The following is a 16,326-nucleotide window of genomic DNA, read 5'->3' on the forward strand; positions in this document are numbered from 1 at the left end:
TGCTTGTTGGTCTGTAAAAATAGAGCCAGTTCTCATCTGCCTGGGGCCCCACCGGACTCCATGTGCAGAAGGCCAGATCGGGGGCGTGGTTGCCCCAAGGCGGGCGGATTCCCTAGATGATCCCTCAAGGTCTGGATCAGCATTAGGATTTGGTGAGCATCGTATACAGCGACTCACATCAGGTAGCCGGAAGGCCCTCCTGGGATCACCTAGGCCATCGTCCCCCCTCCGTGCCCCCAAGCTGCACAACATTAAGGATCACTCCGACTCCCCAGAGAGTCCCATATGGGGCTCTCCCCAAAGGAGAAATCAATAATCATGTCAATGGAGAGAGTGATCATCTTGTCCCTCCTCCTGCCTCCAACCCCAGTTAAAGCCAACTCCACCCCAACCAGTTCCTTCTCTTGACCAGAGACCTTGAGATTCCATGTAGATTCTGTAATCCTTCTTGGAAATGTTGGCTGGACTCCCCCAGCACTCCCCACCAGGACTTCTTTCCTCATGACGGATTTGAAATGCTCTTCCTGTTCTCTAAGTCACTCTCCACTCGTTCTGCCCTCTGTGGTGGTGGAGGCCAGCCAGTATCACTCTCCAAATGATTTCCTTCCCCGTGGGCGGAAGCTATCGATAGTCTCCTCTCAGTTTTCTTTTACTCCCTGGGTAAAATTCTTCCTGCACTGTCCAACTGTTAACCCATTTACAATAGAGGCTTTCTCCAAAATTCTAATGGCCCTGCAGTGTGACTAGGGCCTCCTCATTGTAGTATTTGGGGAAAGTCTCGGGAAGAGATGCTAAAATTGGGTTAAAGTTTCTTTTTGGCACCACCCATAGCTGTCGGTCAGGTCTAAATCCAGCAACCCTCTGATCAGAGCTAGCACGTACTCGTTCCCCACGTCCCAAACCGGCTGGGGAGAACCTGATACATCGCTGTCGGGCTTTTTTTTACCCTTGGCCCCAATCCTCGGTGCTTTGTAAAGTTTCAAGCTATTGGCTTTCTGATCCCTGCCCCCGGGGAGGTGCTTGGAGATGCCCTGTCTTGAGTCAGGTCAGGTGGTCCCCAAGTCTCCACCCCTCCCAATTTCCCCAGTGCCCACCCTCCACATGCCTCCCTGCAGTGACCCCTACAGTCCATTTGCAGGGAACGCCGTGCTTGCCTCTGGAGATTAACTGGGGAGGGGCGAGGGAGAGGAGGTGGCTTTGGCAACCCGGAACAAGTGACGCTAGTTGGCAAAGTTCGAAGAATCCAGCCTGGCTGTGCTTTGGTTCCAAACTTCACCAAGAGATGCCAAAATTTATCTAAGTCCATTAGTGTTCCAGGAGGAGACTATAATAATAATGCTAATTACTAATTAGGGTGTCTGCTAAGCACTTACTATGTGTCAAACACTGTTCTAAGCCTTAGGGTAGGTACACGTTAATCAGGTTGGACACAATCCCTGTCCCACATGGGGCTCCCAGTCTAAGTAGGAGGAAGAACAGGTATTTCATCCCCATTTTACAGTGGAGGAAACTGAGGCTCGGAGAAGTTAAGTGACTTGCCCAGGGTTACACAGCAGTCACGTGACGGAGCTGGGATCCAACATCTCGTCTCTTGCTGGGATGTTTTATTTAGTTGTATCATTTCAATTAGTAATTATCTTGGGGGAGAGAGAGGGGGAGAGGGAGGGCAAGGACCCAGCCCCGCGGGGATAGGTTGAAGAGGACTGCTCCTGCCGTGGCACGGGGGAGGGCCGACGTGGATCTCAAAACCCACCCCCATCGGCCTTACTGACCATGCCACAGCCGGAGTGCCCTCCATCACCCCTTCCTCCTCCTACCCTGCAAGGATAGGCTCCCTCAGAATTTCAGAGCTGGCCAGCTCCCTCTCTCCCACTTGTTCCCAGTGCCGGTAAGCCAATCGATAGTATTGACCAGGTGCTTAAGTGCAGAACGCTGGGCGGCTGGGAGAGGAAAACAGATGTAATAGCAATGATGGCATTTATTAAGGAATTGCTTTGTACCAGGCACCTTGCTAAGTGCTGGGGTCGATATAAGATCATCAGATGGGACCCAGTCCCTGTCCCACATGGGGCTCCCAACCCGAGAGGAAGGGAGAGCAGCTCTCACCTCTCATTTGTCAAATTGAAAGACTGAGGCCCAGCTAGATTAAATGATTTGCCCAAGGTAAAATAGCAAGCCAAGGACAGAGCTGGGACAAGAACCCAGGTCTCTGGACTTCCAGCCCTATGCTCTTTTCAATAAACCAAGCTGCAGGAAACAGAAGAAGGTCACAGTCAAATGAGATAAAGTAAGGCTGGCAAACTCCCTTGCGGGCAGATATCGGAGATGGAGGATGGGACTTTGCTGTAGTGTGGCTTCTCCCCTGGAATGCCTGGTAATATTCTCATATGCCATGTTTTGAGACTCCTTGCGGCTGAACTCCAGGATCCCAATGGACTCCGGCTGTTCCAAGGAGTACCTAAGGAGGCGGGTGGCTGGAACCCCGGGGGCTGTGATTGACTCTACCACCCATTCCAGAATGACAGCCATCAGCCCCAGGGATTGGGGGTGATGAGTAGCAAATGCTCCATTCTAACCCCCGAGCTGTTCCAGTGCTATCGCAAGCACTAAGAGGTTGAAGCATTCAAGTTCTAGCAGGAGAGATGTACCGAGGAGGATTTGGAAAAATCCTAAAACACCAGAGGGTTATCTAGTGACAAATTTGACCACCCAGCTCCTTTCCCCTTTGTGACACTGCAAGGCTCTGGGCATGATCATTCTGCTTTCTAAATGATCATGCAGGTGACTAAAAGCTTTCTGGTTCATTACTTAAAGCTGGCTGGACAAAGCCAGGTCACTGCGGAGGCCTTGGAGCAGGAACAGCCACTTACTCATCCAATTGGCCTGGAAGAACAAGCCTTGGGTTAACAGGCTTACAGTGAAAGGAGCTACAGTGGAGAAAGACCCAGCCCAAGGTAAACTTGGGAAGGAAAGCCCCTCCCAGTCTTACACTACTACAAATAATAATATTAATAATAATAATAATAATAATAATACAGAACAGGTATTTAATCTCCATTTGAAAGATGAGAAAGCTGAGGCACAGAGTAGTTAAGTGATATGGCCAAGGTCACACAACAGGCAAGTGGCAGAGTTGGGATTAGACCCATGCTCCCAGGCCCATGCTCCTTCCGCTAGGCCACGCGGCTTCACATCCCCTGCCTTACTCCCCGGCCCAAGCTTTGAAATACCTACAGGGGCATCCCAGGGAGAAATAACCAAATCCGTGCTGCTTACTGACCCCCGTCTTTTCTTCCCTCTTCTGCCCCTTTGTTTTGCTCAACGAGGACTCCCTCCATACCCCAAGATTCATGGCTTAATGGGTAGAGGCACGGGCCTATGAGTCAAAAGGACCTGGGTTCTAATCCTGGCTCCACCACATGTTTGCTGTGTGACCTTGGGAAAGTCACTTCACTTCTCTGGGCCTCAGTTACCTCATCTGGAAAATGGGGATTAAGACTATGAGCCCTATGTGGGACAGGGACTGTGTCCAACCCAATTACCTTGTATCTACCCCAATGCTTAGTACAGTGTCTGCCACATAGTAAGCGCTTAACAAATATCACAGTTATTATTATTATTATCATCCATATGCACCCTTTTTTTGGCTTCTTTGACTTGGCTAGAAATGTTCAGCGTTCGAGAAATTTGTCCTTCAGAACTCCTCCATTTTGCAGGGTAAAGATGCAAAGCCGAACCTGAAAATTAAATTGAAAATAAGTAGAAGCCTTCTGGAGTGAGAAAATAAAGCAGGAGGGCAGAGTGTGAATTTTTAGTAGATCCCCTGGAAATACCAGACCTTTTAGTTAATGAGATTTCTCCCAACAAAGTTCCATCTAGGTGCATGAGGATTAAATATTCATAGTAGTTTAATTATTCAGATTAAACAAACAAAACAAAACCCAAAACACCTGCAACCTGAAGTACCTAGATGATTCAGGCCACACTGTGTTTTGAGGTTCTAAAGTACATGAGGACTGTGCACATACAGGTACAGCCATGGTGGTCTTCCACTGCGCCCTTACCATCCAAGTCCCTCATGGCATATCATGCCCTCTGTAGGAGCACAACTGGCGTGGAAGAGAAAGTGTGAGTAGCATTGGGCAAACCACCAGCACTAGAAACCAATGCCTTCATACAACTTCTTGGTCCTAACATCTCTGTGACAGGATCACGGATTGTCTGCGGTTCTCTAGGGGAGACTCCATCATCACCATCACCCTTTGGGCTAAGCCAGCCTGTTCTGCCAATTTCTGTTGCTCTCACGATATTTCTCAACCATCCTGGAGACTCTCTGGACAACCCCAGTCTCCCCATCGTGTAACTGTGGCTCTTCTATCTTTCCATTACTTCTGGCATTGTGTTTTTCTGATTTCCCAAATGAGATTTCATTTCATAAAATGATCTCACTGGGGCCCATCTTCCAGAGGAGGGGAGGAGATAATTCATGGGCATTAGTATTCCTCTCCACTTTGAATAGTAATGCTTGCCTTTTGCACACGGAGAGTTGTGTGACAGTGCAGTATGTGAACAGAATAGGAAGAGGTAAGATCAGTTTGATTCTTGTCTGCAATTTCCTCTGACCTTTAGACTATCGTATTGATACTTTATACTCTTCAAGGCTTGTATAGGTGTTAAAGGACAACCAAAACACTCCCCAGACAGAAAAACCTAAAGCTGGTCAGGTTGATGGCAATTTGAGATCTAGGGAGAGAGGAAATAGCTTTCTTTCCTGACAAAGTGAAATCTATATGCTCTAATGGAGACTGGGATTGCTTCTGGGCTCCTACACCTATCTTATCTGTATAGGTGTTAAAAAACAACCAAAACACTCCCCAGACAGAAAAACCTAAAGCCGGGCAGGGTGATGGCAATTTGAGATCTAGGGAGAGAGGAAATGGCTTTCTTCCCTGACAAAGTGAAATCTATCTGCTTTAATAGAGACTGGGATTGCTGCTGGTAGGAACCTCTCAGCATATTGGGTCTTCCAATGTTTTTCACACATCTGTGTGTGTGTGTGTGTGTGTGTGTGTGTGTATGTACTTAGGTAGCTAGGTAGAGAGCTATCTTTCCTCATTTTTGGAGATGATACCAGTGCTGCAGAGACCTTATCCATGTGAGTGAGTGGGACTGGAAAGTAAGGTTTACCAGGTGTGGTCCTCTGGTGGAGTACTCATTTATGCTGACCAGATGTGAAATGTTTTGCAAAACTCTCCATTCTGTAAATCTGTTTCTGTTTGAGACAACCTCCTAATTGTCTTCCTCCCTTTCCTGCGGCCCCAAACAGATTCATTTCTCTGCGCTGTGTGTCTTGCCTGGGTCATCTGCTTTGTACAGCTGAGCCCTCAGGAAACATAAGAACATAGTTGAAGGAAGGGTAGACTTCATCTTCCCAGGCTGGCTGAATCCATTGGCGGGGCTGGGAAGAGAGAGTGGGAGGGTAGAGATGGATATTTGGGAAGGATTTTTCCAAGAGAAATAGCCATTCTTGATCTGAATTGGCATAGAGGCCTGGTGACAAACTTTGCAAGAAAATCTCTGAGAGGGAAAAAGGGAAGGTCTCAGAAACAGGAACCCTGGTTCTAGCTTCCAAAACCTCTAGGATCCCTGACCACCTCTTGGATGCCAGAGGGATAGAAAATACCCTGGCATCTCTCACACCACACTGACTCCCCCAACTCCACTGCATTATACAGCCTTAGAGTCAGGCCCTGGAGTCCAGTCAGTTGGGCAGGGAAATTGATGGGGGAGAGGGAGGGAAGCATAATAGGGTGTCCAGCCCCCACCCTCCAGAAAACTGCTGACAATGGGTAGATTCTAGGCGAATCAGGATGTAGGGAAACTCCTGCCTCAAAAAGAGCTGTCTCCACAGTCCCTAGAACATCAGACAGACAGCTCTAGAAAGTCATCTCTGGAAACTTAGACTGCTGCTCTCAAATGAAAGTTGGTTTTGTTTCATTTCAACCTGGCCCAGTATAACCTTGTTGGATTGTTCCAGACACCATCAATTTACACTCTGAGCCCCATGTCCCAGTGCTGAAATCACCTCCAGAAATCATAGACTTGTCCTCCTGCTCTGAGGGAAAAAGTATCTTGAAACCTGTCCTTGGGGACTGCTGAGAAAATTGGCTGCAGGAAAATTGGCGGCTTAAATCTGGTCCTTCCTCCCATCCTAGACAGGGCACCCCAGCACTTGGTCATGCCAGGGAAAGGGATGTCATGTGTAGCTCTACATTAATTTATTACTTTATTCTTAAAGGCCCCCAGGACAGGAGAGTCAATAATTTCTTTTGCAGCCATTCCAGAATTTCACAGCCTCAGCAGTCAGAATTCCTCTCACCTTCTTCCTTCTGCAGTCCAAGCCTATTTCCTCTTGCTCTGCCCTCTGAGGGGCTGGAAAACAGCTGGTGATTGTCCATCATCCAACATCCTTCAGGAATGTTCTGAGCTATCTGATCCTTTCCCTATGAATGCTTGCTGCCTGACTGAGGTCAATGAAAAAATCGTGGGGTTCTTGTGTTCCCCAGTGTTCCCTCCTCTCCCCACCATGTAGTTCTTCTGGTCCCCTCATTTTTCCTCCTTTCTTCCCCTACATCACATGGTTTTTCCTCCCCTCTCCTATTCCTCCCATCTTTCTGTCTTCCCTCTTCCTCTCCCTTCCCAGTCTTCCCCCATCTCCTCCTCTCTCTCATTTCCAATTCCCTACTGGGTCCCATTTTGCTCCCTTCCCTTTCTGATCTCTCCCTCCTTCCCTTTCCTTTTTCTCAGTCAGTGGTATTTATTGGGCACATACGGTGCAGAGCACTGTACTAAGCACGTATCTATCATCTTTCCTCCCTTCTCTGTCTTCTACCTCCCTCCTCTCAGTTTCCCCTTCTTTTCCTCCAAACCCTTTCATGTTCCTTGCTTTTCTCCCTTGAGCATTGATTGCTCTCCAATCTCCCTCTACCTCTTGACTTTTCTTCCTCATCCCCTTCTTGTTTCCCTCTTTCCGCTTGTGTCCCTTACCCTACTACACATGTTTCTCTCCCTTTGTGCTGTGTGCATCCCTCCCCTCCCCACTGCTTCCCCCAACCCCCTGGCCCTCCCATACCCCCCTCCGGACCCTGCTGTTGCAGCTCCCACTTCAGGAGTAGAGTGCTGCCTGAATCAGTTTTCTAAAGAAAACATTTAGTCCATATCCTCCCCACTCCTCAAGAACCTCCAATGGTTACCCATCCGCCTCTGCCTCAAACAAAATCTCCTTACCATTGGTTTTAAAGCACTCAATCAGACTGTCCCCTCCTACCTTACTTCACTGATCTCTTATTACAGACCGACCCCACACTTAGCTCCCTTAATGCCAGCTTGCTCACTGTGTCCCCTATCTCATCTATCTCACTGCTGACCCCTTTCCTTCGTCCTTCCTCTGGCCTCCAACACCCTCTCCCTCCACATACACCAGACCACCACTCTCTCCACCTTCAGAGCCTTATTAAAATTGCATCTCCTCCAAGACGCCCTCCCCAATTTAGCCTTCTTTTCCCCAACTCCCTCATCCTTCAGTGTCACCTAGGCCCTTGGATCTGTACCCTTTAAGCACTTGATCTTCACCCCACCCTCATCCCCACAGCACTTATATACACAGCCTTAATTGATTTTAATATCTGCCTCTCCCTCTAGTCTGTAAGTTCCTGGTAGGCAGGGAACATGTCTATCAACTCTGTTGTGTTGTACTCTCCCCAGTGCTTAGTACAATATTCTGCATACTCTAAGTGCTTAGTTAGTACCAATGATTAATTGATTCATTCATTCATTTCCTCCCACTCTCACTCCAGAATCCAGCACCAGTAACCAAAAGCGTGGTAGAATGGCCTATTGAGTGCTGCCATGGGGAAAAGCAGCCAGCTCCCCAGCCCTTCAGGGGCTGTACCTCCAACTGGGGGCTCAGAGTATGAACCCCCTGTGCCCCAGGGACCAGCGCCCCCAGCAGTCAGGAGGAAAGAGAAGGGGCCACCCCCCAGCCCCAGGTCCCCCATTGGGCAGCTCTACAGGGGCTAGGGGTGGTATAAGATGATCAACTGGGTGTGTCCAGATGATGAGACAGGAGCATAATGATTACTGATAGGGAGCCATCCCTACATCTTAAGCTCATTCCTTCACATCAGAGGATTTGGCCATCTAATATGAATTCCGGGTGGCCGTTGAGGCACCTAACAAATGGCCTGACCCAACGACCTCCCTCCTTTCTTCTCTCCCAATCTTAGTTACCGACAGTCAATGCCCACCCAAGCCGGAAATCCTAAACCGATGCAAATTGGGAACGCCAAGCCCATCCTGAAGATTCCTGATCATGAAATACAAGGATCCAAAGAGGCTCTGATTCAAGATTTGGAAAGAAAACTGCGCTGCAAGGACAGCCTCCTCCACAATGGGAACCAGGTGAGTGAAATCACTAATTATTCAGCTAAATGTGCTCAAGTGAGCAGCTCATTCATACCCCAAATACTGGAAGTTTCTAAAGCCACACTGCTTTTGGCCTCACCCAACCTGGGGAAGGTAGAAAAGTGCCAGCAAAGGAAGCATTGCATCCCTACTCTGTGTTTTCTCCTCACACAATTCTTTTTGATTTTTCAAAGGAGTTTCGTGGGTGGAACCAATGTGGGAGGATGAGGCTCTGGGGCATGAAAACCAATCCAAGCTGTCCTAATATAAGAAAGAAAGATGACCTATCCAATCCCTTTGTGATGATGTTTATGAAGCTGGATAAGTTAGGGATTATGGACCTCGAGTCCCAGCTGTTCTGGCGCAGGGGAAGCTTGGGCCCTTGTAAATTCACCAAGGGTCCCTCCGAGGGGGGAAATATCCAGTCCTTTGTGCCTCCACAATGTCTGTATCTCAGGTCCCCCTTTCACCTTTCCCTTCTCCCCCATGGTGCGGGTAGGGTTGGGGAATGGGGCAAGATGTCTGTAGGCCCTGGAGTTACTCTGTCAGCTGGAGAGTCTGCACAAGGCAAGGAGGAGGAAGGCAGTGGCAACTACATAAAACACCTTGTAGAGACATTTTATTTCTTTATTATTTATGGTATTTGTTAAGCGCTTACTATGTACCAGGCACTGTACTAAGCTCTGGACATCTCTCTGCACCAAACCCATGGAGCAAAACTCTCCCAAGAATTCTAATGTGAGGCGCTGGCTTATCGCGTGGCCTTGGTAAATTTGGAATGCTTGATCTGCCGTCCTTAAGCTTTTGAAAGACCAGTAAGGCACTGACAACTTTCATTTGTTTGAAGCGCCTGACATATGAGGAGAAGATGGCTCGCAGATTGCTTGGACCCCAGAACGCTGCTGCTGTGTTGGACACTCAAAATGACCATGAAGCACAGGACTTTTCTCAGGTAAATTGGGCTACCTTTTCCAATCAATCGATCCGTCAATCATATTTATTGGGCACTTACTGTGGGCAGAGGACTGAGCTAACCACAGGGAAAGAATAGAATTTGCAGATCTGATCCCTGCCCTCAAGGAGCTTACGACCTAGTGGGGAAGATGGACACCAAAATAAACTTCAGGCAGGAGGAAGCAATAGAGTGTAAAGATATGGCCATCAGTGCTGTGGGGTTGGGGAGTGAGTATTCAATGCTCAAGGAAGATAGAAGGGCAGATGTAGCAATTGTTGGTGGGGGGAGGGGGATAGCGTGGCCTACTGGCAAGAGCCTGGGCCTGGGAGTCAGGAGACCTGAGTTCTAATCCCAGCTTCACCATTTGTTTGCTCTGTGACCTTGGGCAAGTCACTTCACTTCTCTGTGCCTCAACTTCCTCATCTATCACTGGACATTCATTCATTCAATCAAATGTATTAAGCACTTACTGCTTAGACCCTGTGGGCCAGGGCCCGTGTCCAACCTGATTAGCTTGTATCTACCCTAGTGCTTAAGTGTTTGGCATATAGTAAGAACTTGACAAGTACCATAATTATTAATTATTATGGAGGCACTGGGAAATCTACTCCCAGAACAAACGAACCTTGGCTAATTTGCTCTTTGATCTCATCAAACACCCATTTAGAGGCTTCATCTCTAGGAAGGAAGATGTTGACTTCATGCTCTATCCTTTTCCTGATTTGCCTTGAGATGTAAAATTTGCCGGACCTCTCGGCTCTGGCTTCCAGTGCCTCTCCCGGAGAGGAGGGAAGAAGTTAAACTAAAGGGAGGGACATATCACAAGAGATCCTGGACTGTAAATGTTCTCCAACTTAACTAATGTAGAGAATAGAGCACTTGTCCAGAAAGCTGCTTTCTATTATTTTGGTATTTTTGATCCACTGGTGCCCAGGGATATACTTTTCAGAGGGCTTTTTTGTTTGAAATTCTAGCTCAAACAGTGACTGGATGGTGGATGAGAATTCTGTCCCAGGGAGGATTAGCATTGGTTGAGTGGCAGGAGGTTCTCCAGCAATGGCTGGCCAGTTTGAGTTTAGCACATCCTTCTCATCTCTGAAAGAAAGAGCCACAGAACTGTCCGTCAATTATCCATCAATCGAAGGTATTCACTGAGCATTTACTGTGAGGAGCACTGAACTAATCTTTTGGGAGAATATGCTAGGTTAAGAGTAGAATAAGAGAAATTAACCCTCTCCTCCTTCCTGAGGCTTCCTCCTCCCCTCTTCTCTCAAAAATACCCAGGTTTTGGAATTCCCAGGGATTCAGGGGAGAGAACAGGGGCCTCTGAGCACTGCCTTGCATTTTAATTCTCCTGAGCCTTGGATGTGGCTGCTGTTTCTGTTGGCTTGGCTGGATTCCAGGGATTTCCCCTGAGTGGGGCAGAGGGTGGTCTAGCCTAGCCTTGGGCAGATCAGGCCACCAGGAACTGAGATGACCAGAGCAATCCCATGGCTAGCCCATTGGGCCAGGTCGCTTTTGATTTTTTTTTCAGGATTCCAATCTGCATAAAGGGGAATGAATGAAACTAGGACTCTTGACAGGATATAGTCCTGCTGAGAGGAAGTGAACAACGAAGTCAGTGTAACCTACTCCAGAGTCCTAGTCAGGATCCCAACCAACCCCAGAGTTGTCTCTGTTGTAAAAACAAAACACCGCAGTTCAATAAGAGTAATGATAATAGCAGTGGAATTTGTTAAGCACTTCTTATGTACCAAGTGCCATGCTAAGCACTGGGATAGCTACAATACAATCAGCTCAGACACTGTCCCTGTTCCACATGGGACTCACAGGCTAAGGGGAGGAAGAACAGGTATTCAGTTTCCCCTTGACAGATGAGGAAACAGAGGCACTGAGAAGTGAAGTGACTCGCCCAAGTTCACACAGGAGGCTAGGGGCAGAAGAATCAGATTCCTCTCAAATAGTTCTCAGATGATACCTATTCTGTAGTTGTGTTGTCTTGGTTCTCAATTCCAAGCTACAAAATAAATCCCTGGTGTTGTGAGACTGTGGTCCTCAGGTCCATCGGGTCCAGTACAATTTGAGGGGAAGGACGTAATAAGTGAGTGGTAGTTTTGGAATGCTCGCCTGTCCTAAGTGGGGAATATCAGCCTGAGGCTCGAGTGCCTTGACTAAGGCTCTCAAATATTTTCCAGCGTAACACGCGCTCATCACTGCTGGGACCATTTTTAAGCTGCGGGCCGAAAGCAGTTCATCTGCTGCCAACATAAATGATGCCATTTCTATTCCTGCTGTCCTGGAGGACATGCTGTCCCTCGTTCCCAATTCGGATATATCTGGGAACTGACTACCTTTTTCAGGAAATGAACCTCAGCAACGTGCAAAGCAATCGATCTGGAATCAGGCTAACTCTCCTAAGGGATGAGGTGTTTCCCTTGGCCATTATGACTGCTTAGCAGATTTTTTAGACTCCCATGCTCTGCTTGTTAAGAACTCTGAAAGGATTGGCTCAGTCAATCGGTCAATCAATTGTATTTATTGAGCACTTAGTGAGTGCAGGGCACCATACTAAGCACTTGGGAAAGAACAATACAACAAAAATGTTCCTTGCCCACAAGGAGCTTGCAGTTTCCGGAAGAAGCGAGTCATTAAAGTCAATGATGGATATCTACGTAGAGCTGTGGGGCTGAGGGTAGGGTGAATAAAGGGTACTAATCCAAGCGCGAGGGTGACTCAGAAGGGAGAGGGAGTAGGGGAAATGAGGGCTTAGTTGGAGAAGGCCTCTTGGAAGAGTTGTGAGTTTAATAATACTTTGAAGGTATGGAGAGTGGTGATCTGTCAGAGATGAAGGGGGAGGGAGTCTCAGGCCAGAGCCAAGATGTGGTTGAGGGGGTCACTGGTGAGACAGACGAGATCAAGGTACAGTGAGTAGGCTGCAAATTCAACCTCATACAGCTGACTCTGGGCCTCCTAACCTTGTGAGCACCTGGCATCAGCCTCCAAAACAGCAAAAAGTTCATTTTGAACCCGACGCCTCAGGTCAGCTCCACTTGGAGTGCCGCATAAGGTGATGACGTTGCCCTTCATTTTGTTTCCAAGCAGCCCAACTCAGAAAATGTGAGACTGCAGGTCCCATCGCCTCAAGTAAGGTAATGTCCGGGGAACGGTAAGGATGTGCTGTTTCCGACTTGGTACCAAAGTCGGGAACTGGACCAAGTGCCCAAATCTGGAACAAGCGTTTCGTCAAAGAGCAAATGGAGAGATGGTGAGGGTGGTAACCACTTACTCAATATTTTTAGGCCTGAAGCTCTTAAAAGGTGGCACTGTGGTGGTTTTGGTCCACACTGATATAGCAACCCTCTTTGGTTGTGCATGTAGTGCAGGCGCTGTATTCCAGAAGACCTTCAAGTTTATGAAAACTTGCATGGTGGTGCTCCCACCGGGCTGACGCCACAGCCCCTTGTGAGGGTCATTTCTTCTGACCCAGCACCAGGCCCAACCCAGGCAGGCGAGCACTGTTGGAAAGGACATTCCCTCATTTGGCAATAGCGGTCTAGCCCAAACATGTAATGGAAACAGCCATGGGGGTGGAACCGACTGCATTAAATGACATCCTTTTAACAATGGAACATGTGATTTGTGTACGCAACACTGCCTGCCCACCTTGCGGAGGTGGAGAAAAATGCAGGAAGCCATTGGACTGCTCACTGCTACGGGTCTCGCTCCAGACCTATGAAACACAGACTAAACATAGAGAGTGTCAGCTCTGATACACTCCTCCCCTGCAAAATTGCCTGTAAAGGGCCGGGCAATGGGCACAGTGATATTCAGTCAATGGGATTTATCGAGTACTTATTGGGTGCAGAGCACTGGACTAAGCGCTTGGGAAAGTACAATAGAAGAGACGTGGGAGACGTGGTCCCTGTCCACAAAGGAGATCACAGTCTAATCACTCTGTAACATGTCTTACAGGAGTCGGTCATCTTCACGAGGAGCTGTAAATGATCAGGATTCCATCCAAGAGAAGTTTTACCCACCACGTTTTGTTCAAGTTCCAGAAAACCTGTCGATTGAAGAGGGAAGATTCTGCAGGATTGACTTTAAGGTAACACAAAAGTTCAAAAACACTGAGGAGCTGGGGCGGGGAGGGAGACAGCTCATGAAAGTCTGAACTTTTTGGAATATGCCCCATTCTGTATTACTGCGATTGGGAATTCAGGAGGCCTTCTTTTCTTATGCATAATAGCACCGTCTAAGAATCACCTGAAACTTTGTCGGCTCTGTCCACCTCACGGCATCAGCTGCAGACGCTATTAATATCCTCTAGCTCTGAAGCCGACCTACGACAGTTGCACAAGAGTGGCTTTAAATAGAGTTGGGTTTATCCTTATAATCCTTGTCTTGTTCTTTCGGAAATCCGAGCCACATTTGAAGCAGCAGTGGCATTTATTGAGTGACTGCTAGGTTTGACACTCTGTCCTAAGCACTGGGGAAAATGCCACAGAAACTCAAGGCACGTTTCCAGGCACAAAAGAGCTTATAGTTCCATTGAGACAGCCTAAACATATTTATGGATGGAGGAATGTGGATAAATCACTGAATACTGTCTTCTGTTGCCTTTGATGGTTTTCCTTTGTCTCCCACCTGTTCTGTGTGGAGTGTGATTGAGAGAGATCACTTTTTCTGGAAAACAGTGGAAGCCAATTCCCCACAAAGACTGTAGTTTGGACTTTACTCTCTGGGATAATCAGCTACCTGACCCTCCCACCATTATATTAAATTTCAAGACCCATGCTTTGCCTTTCTGACTCTTTGTTCTCCTTTGCTCGCAAAAGCCCCTCAGTGGCCCTTGATGAGCTAAGCCAGTGGATCATCCCGGAATATGTCTTCAAAGTCTCCCATCTGGGGCCTGTGTGCATTTCACCCCACAGGTGAGCGGCCTGCCGGCTCCCGATGTGACCTGGTATTTAAATGGAGCTCCGGTTCACTCAGATGATTTTCACAAAATGATAGTGTCTGAGAAAGGTTTCCACTCGCTCATCTTTGAGGTGGTCAGAGCCTCCGACGCAGGGGCTTACGCCTGTGTTGCTACGAACCGCGCAGGAGAAGCCACCTTTACGGTGCAGCTCGATGTCCTCGGTAAGATCTGGGGCTTCCAGGTAGACACCTGGAAGCGATTTCCATTGCAACCCTCACCCCGAGCTCCAAACGTCTTTAAAGTGGAATTTCAGCCTCTGACTGGCTTCCCGTCCCTGAAAAGTTTTTCAGTGCCCCCCGGGAACAGAAACCGAAAGGCGGGGTGAAACTCCTTATTTTCCATTTTTCCTCCTTTCTATGGCCACCTTCCAAACTGGTTTTCAGTGCTCTCGTCGATGCACTGGGAAACGGGGGTGGGTTTTAGAAGTCTCCACTCATGAGTTGCCTTAGGACACAGATGTCACATTGGACGTGCAGTTATAAAAAAAAAAACCAGGACTGCCCTTTTACTGCAGTTCGCTGCTCCTGGATAGAAAACTCTGAGGGAGTAGAGAGGTTTGCTTCTTGTCGGAGTCCTACAGATCAATCAATGGTATTTATTGAGCACTTACTGTGTGCAGAGCACTGAACTAAGTGCTTGGGAGAGTACAGTAAAACAGAGTTGGTAGATCCGCTCAGGTCACGTGGGTATTCGAGAATGAAGCATGAATGGCTGGCTTCTAGGTCAACCCTCCTCCAGTTTACCTTTGAAGATAGTGCAGGCATTTCCTTCCAGGTGAAGTCACATGGGGGAACTCAGAGGCTTCCATGGCCCCGGGTTCGTTGGTTCCGTTCCCTAAAGCCTTGGACTCCATACCGAATTGAAACAGTGGGGATCATGCTTCCAAACTCGGGCCCACTCATTTCTCCCCGGACTTTGTTCTTAACACTTGGATTGAGTTTCCTTCGCCACATCTGTTGTCCCTCTTCAACATTTTTTCCTTTCAACTTAGCCAAAGAGCACAGGAGGGCACCCATATTTATCTTCAAACCACAAAGCAAAAAGGTCTATGAGGGAGAATCGGTGAAACTCGAATGCCAGATCTCGGCCACCCCTCCACCAAAGCTTTTTTGGAAAAGAAACAACGAAATGGTTCAGTTCAACACCGACCGGATAAGGTATCTCGAATATTTCTGAAAGGAGTCATCGCCTCCCTTTTGAATTTGGAGATGTTACTTATTTTCAACTGGACTACTCAAAGATGTTTTTGGAATGAGGACCTAAATTTTATGCAACTGGAAAACTCACTTTCAGGATTTTGTGATTGCCCCCCTTCCCCCCGGCCTTGCCAATAGCTGGGTTTTCAATGGATAGAGCGTGGATGTGTTTAATTCTCCAGTTGGCGTGATCAGTAGTCACTCAGGGGAACGAGTCAGTTCCTTCCTTCCTTCAGCCGTGGCTGATACAAAGAATGATGCTCTCCCCCTCTTCTAAACCCTGTGTAAATCTTTCCTTTCGGCCCGGGTGTGAGAAATTTGGGAAGCAGTGTCGCCTAGTGGAAGGAGCAGGGACTGGGAGTCAGAGGACCTGGGTTCTAATCCCAGCTATGCCACTTGCCTGCTTGTGACCTTGGACAAATCACTTCGCTTTTCTGTGCCTCAGTTTCCTCAACTGTAAAATGGGAATTTGATCCCTGTTCTCCATCACACTTAGACTGCGATCCCCACGTGCAACACGGACTGTGTCTGACCTGATTCACTGGTATCTATCCCAGTGCTTAGAACAGTGCTTGACACATAGTAAGCGTTTAACAAATACCATAGAAAGAAAAGGGAGAATGACAAGCATTACGCCTGACCTTCTGACCGGGAAATCTTGCCAATGCTGGGATTACAGGTTGGAAGAGAGGGCCGAGGCCTCAGGCTGTGGCTTCGCTCAAAGCCTAGGCCTG

The 16,326-nt window shown here is 48.0% G+C and overlaps 1 protein-coding gene across 2 annotated transcripts in view; it reads left to right on the forward strand.

Annotated features, from left to right (window-relative positions):
* The window catches only part of MYOT (myotilin), a 40,241-nt gene that overhangs the window by 22,177 nt on the left and 1,738 nt on the right, over positions 1-16,326 (forward strand). The window contains exons 8-13 of one of the 2 annotated variants that reach the window (XM_029051994.2): positions 8,286-8,460; positions 9,311-9,415; positions 12,518-12,567; positions 13,391-13,523; positions 14,350-14,557; positions 15,388-15,553. In XM_029051994.2, the coding sequence (XP_028907827.2) occupies positions 8,286-8,460; positions 9,311-9,415; positions 12,518-12,567; positions 13,391-13,523; positions 14,350-14,557; positions 15,388-15,553 (837 nt within the window). The remainder of the gene's footprint in view (positions 1-8,285; positions 8,461-9,310; positions 9,416-12,517; positions 12,568-13,390; positions 13,524-14,349; positions 14,558-15,387; positions 15,554-16,326) is intronic. The other variant, XM_039910399.1, reaches the window with a different exon arrangement.

The sequence above is a fragment of the Ornithorhynchus anatinus genome, chromosome X1 (assembly GCF_004115215.2).
Source record: "Ornithorhynchus anatinus isolate Pmale09 chromosome X1, mOrnAna1.pri.v4, whole genome shotgun sequence".
Classification (NCBI taxonomy): Eukaryota; Metazoa; Chordata; class Mammalia; order Monotremata; family Ornithorhynchidae; genus Ornithorhynchus; species Ornithorhynchus anatinus.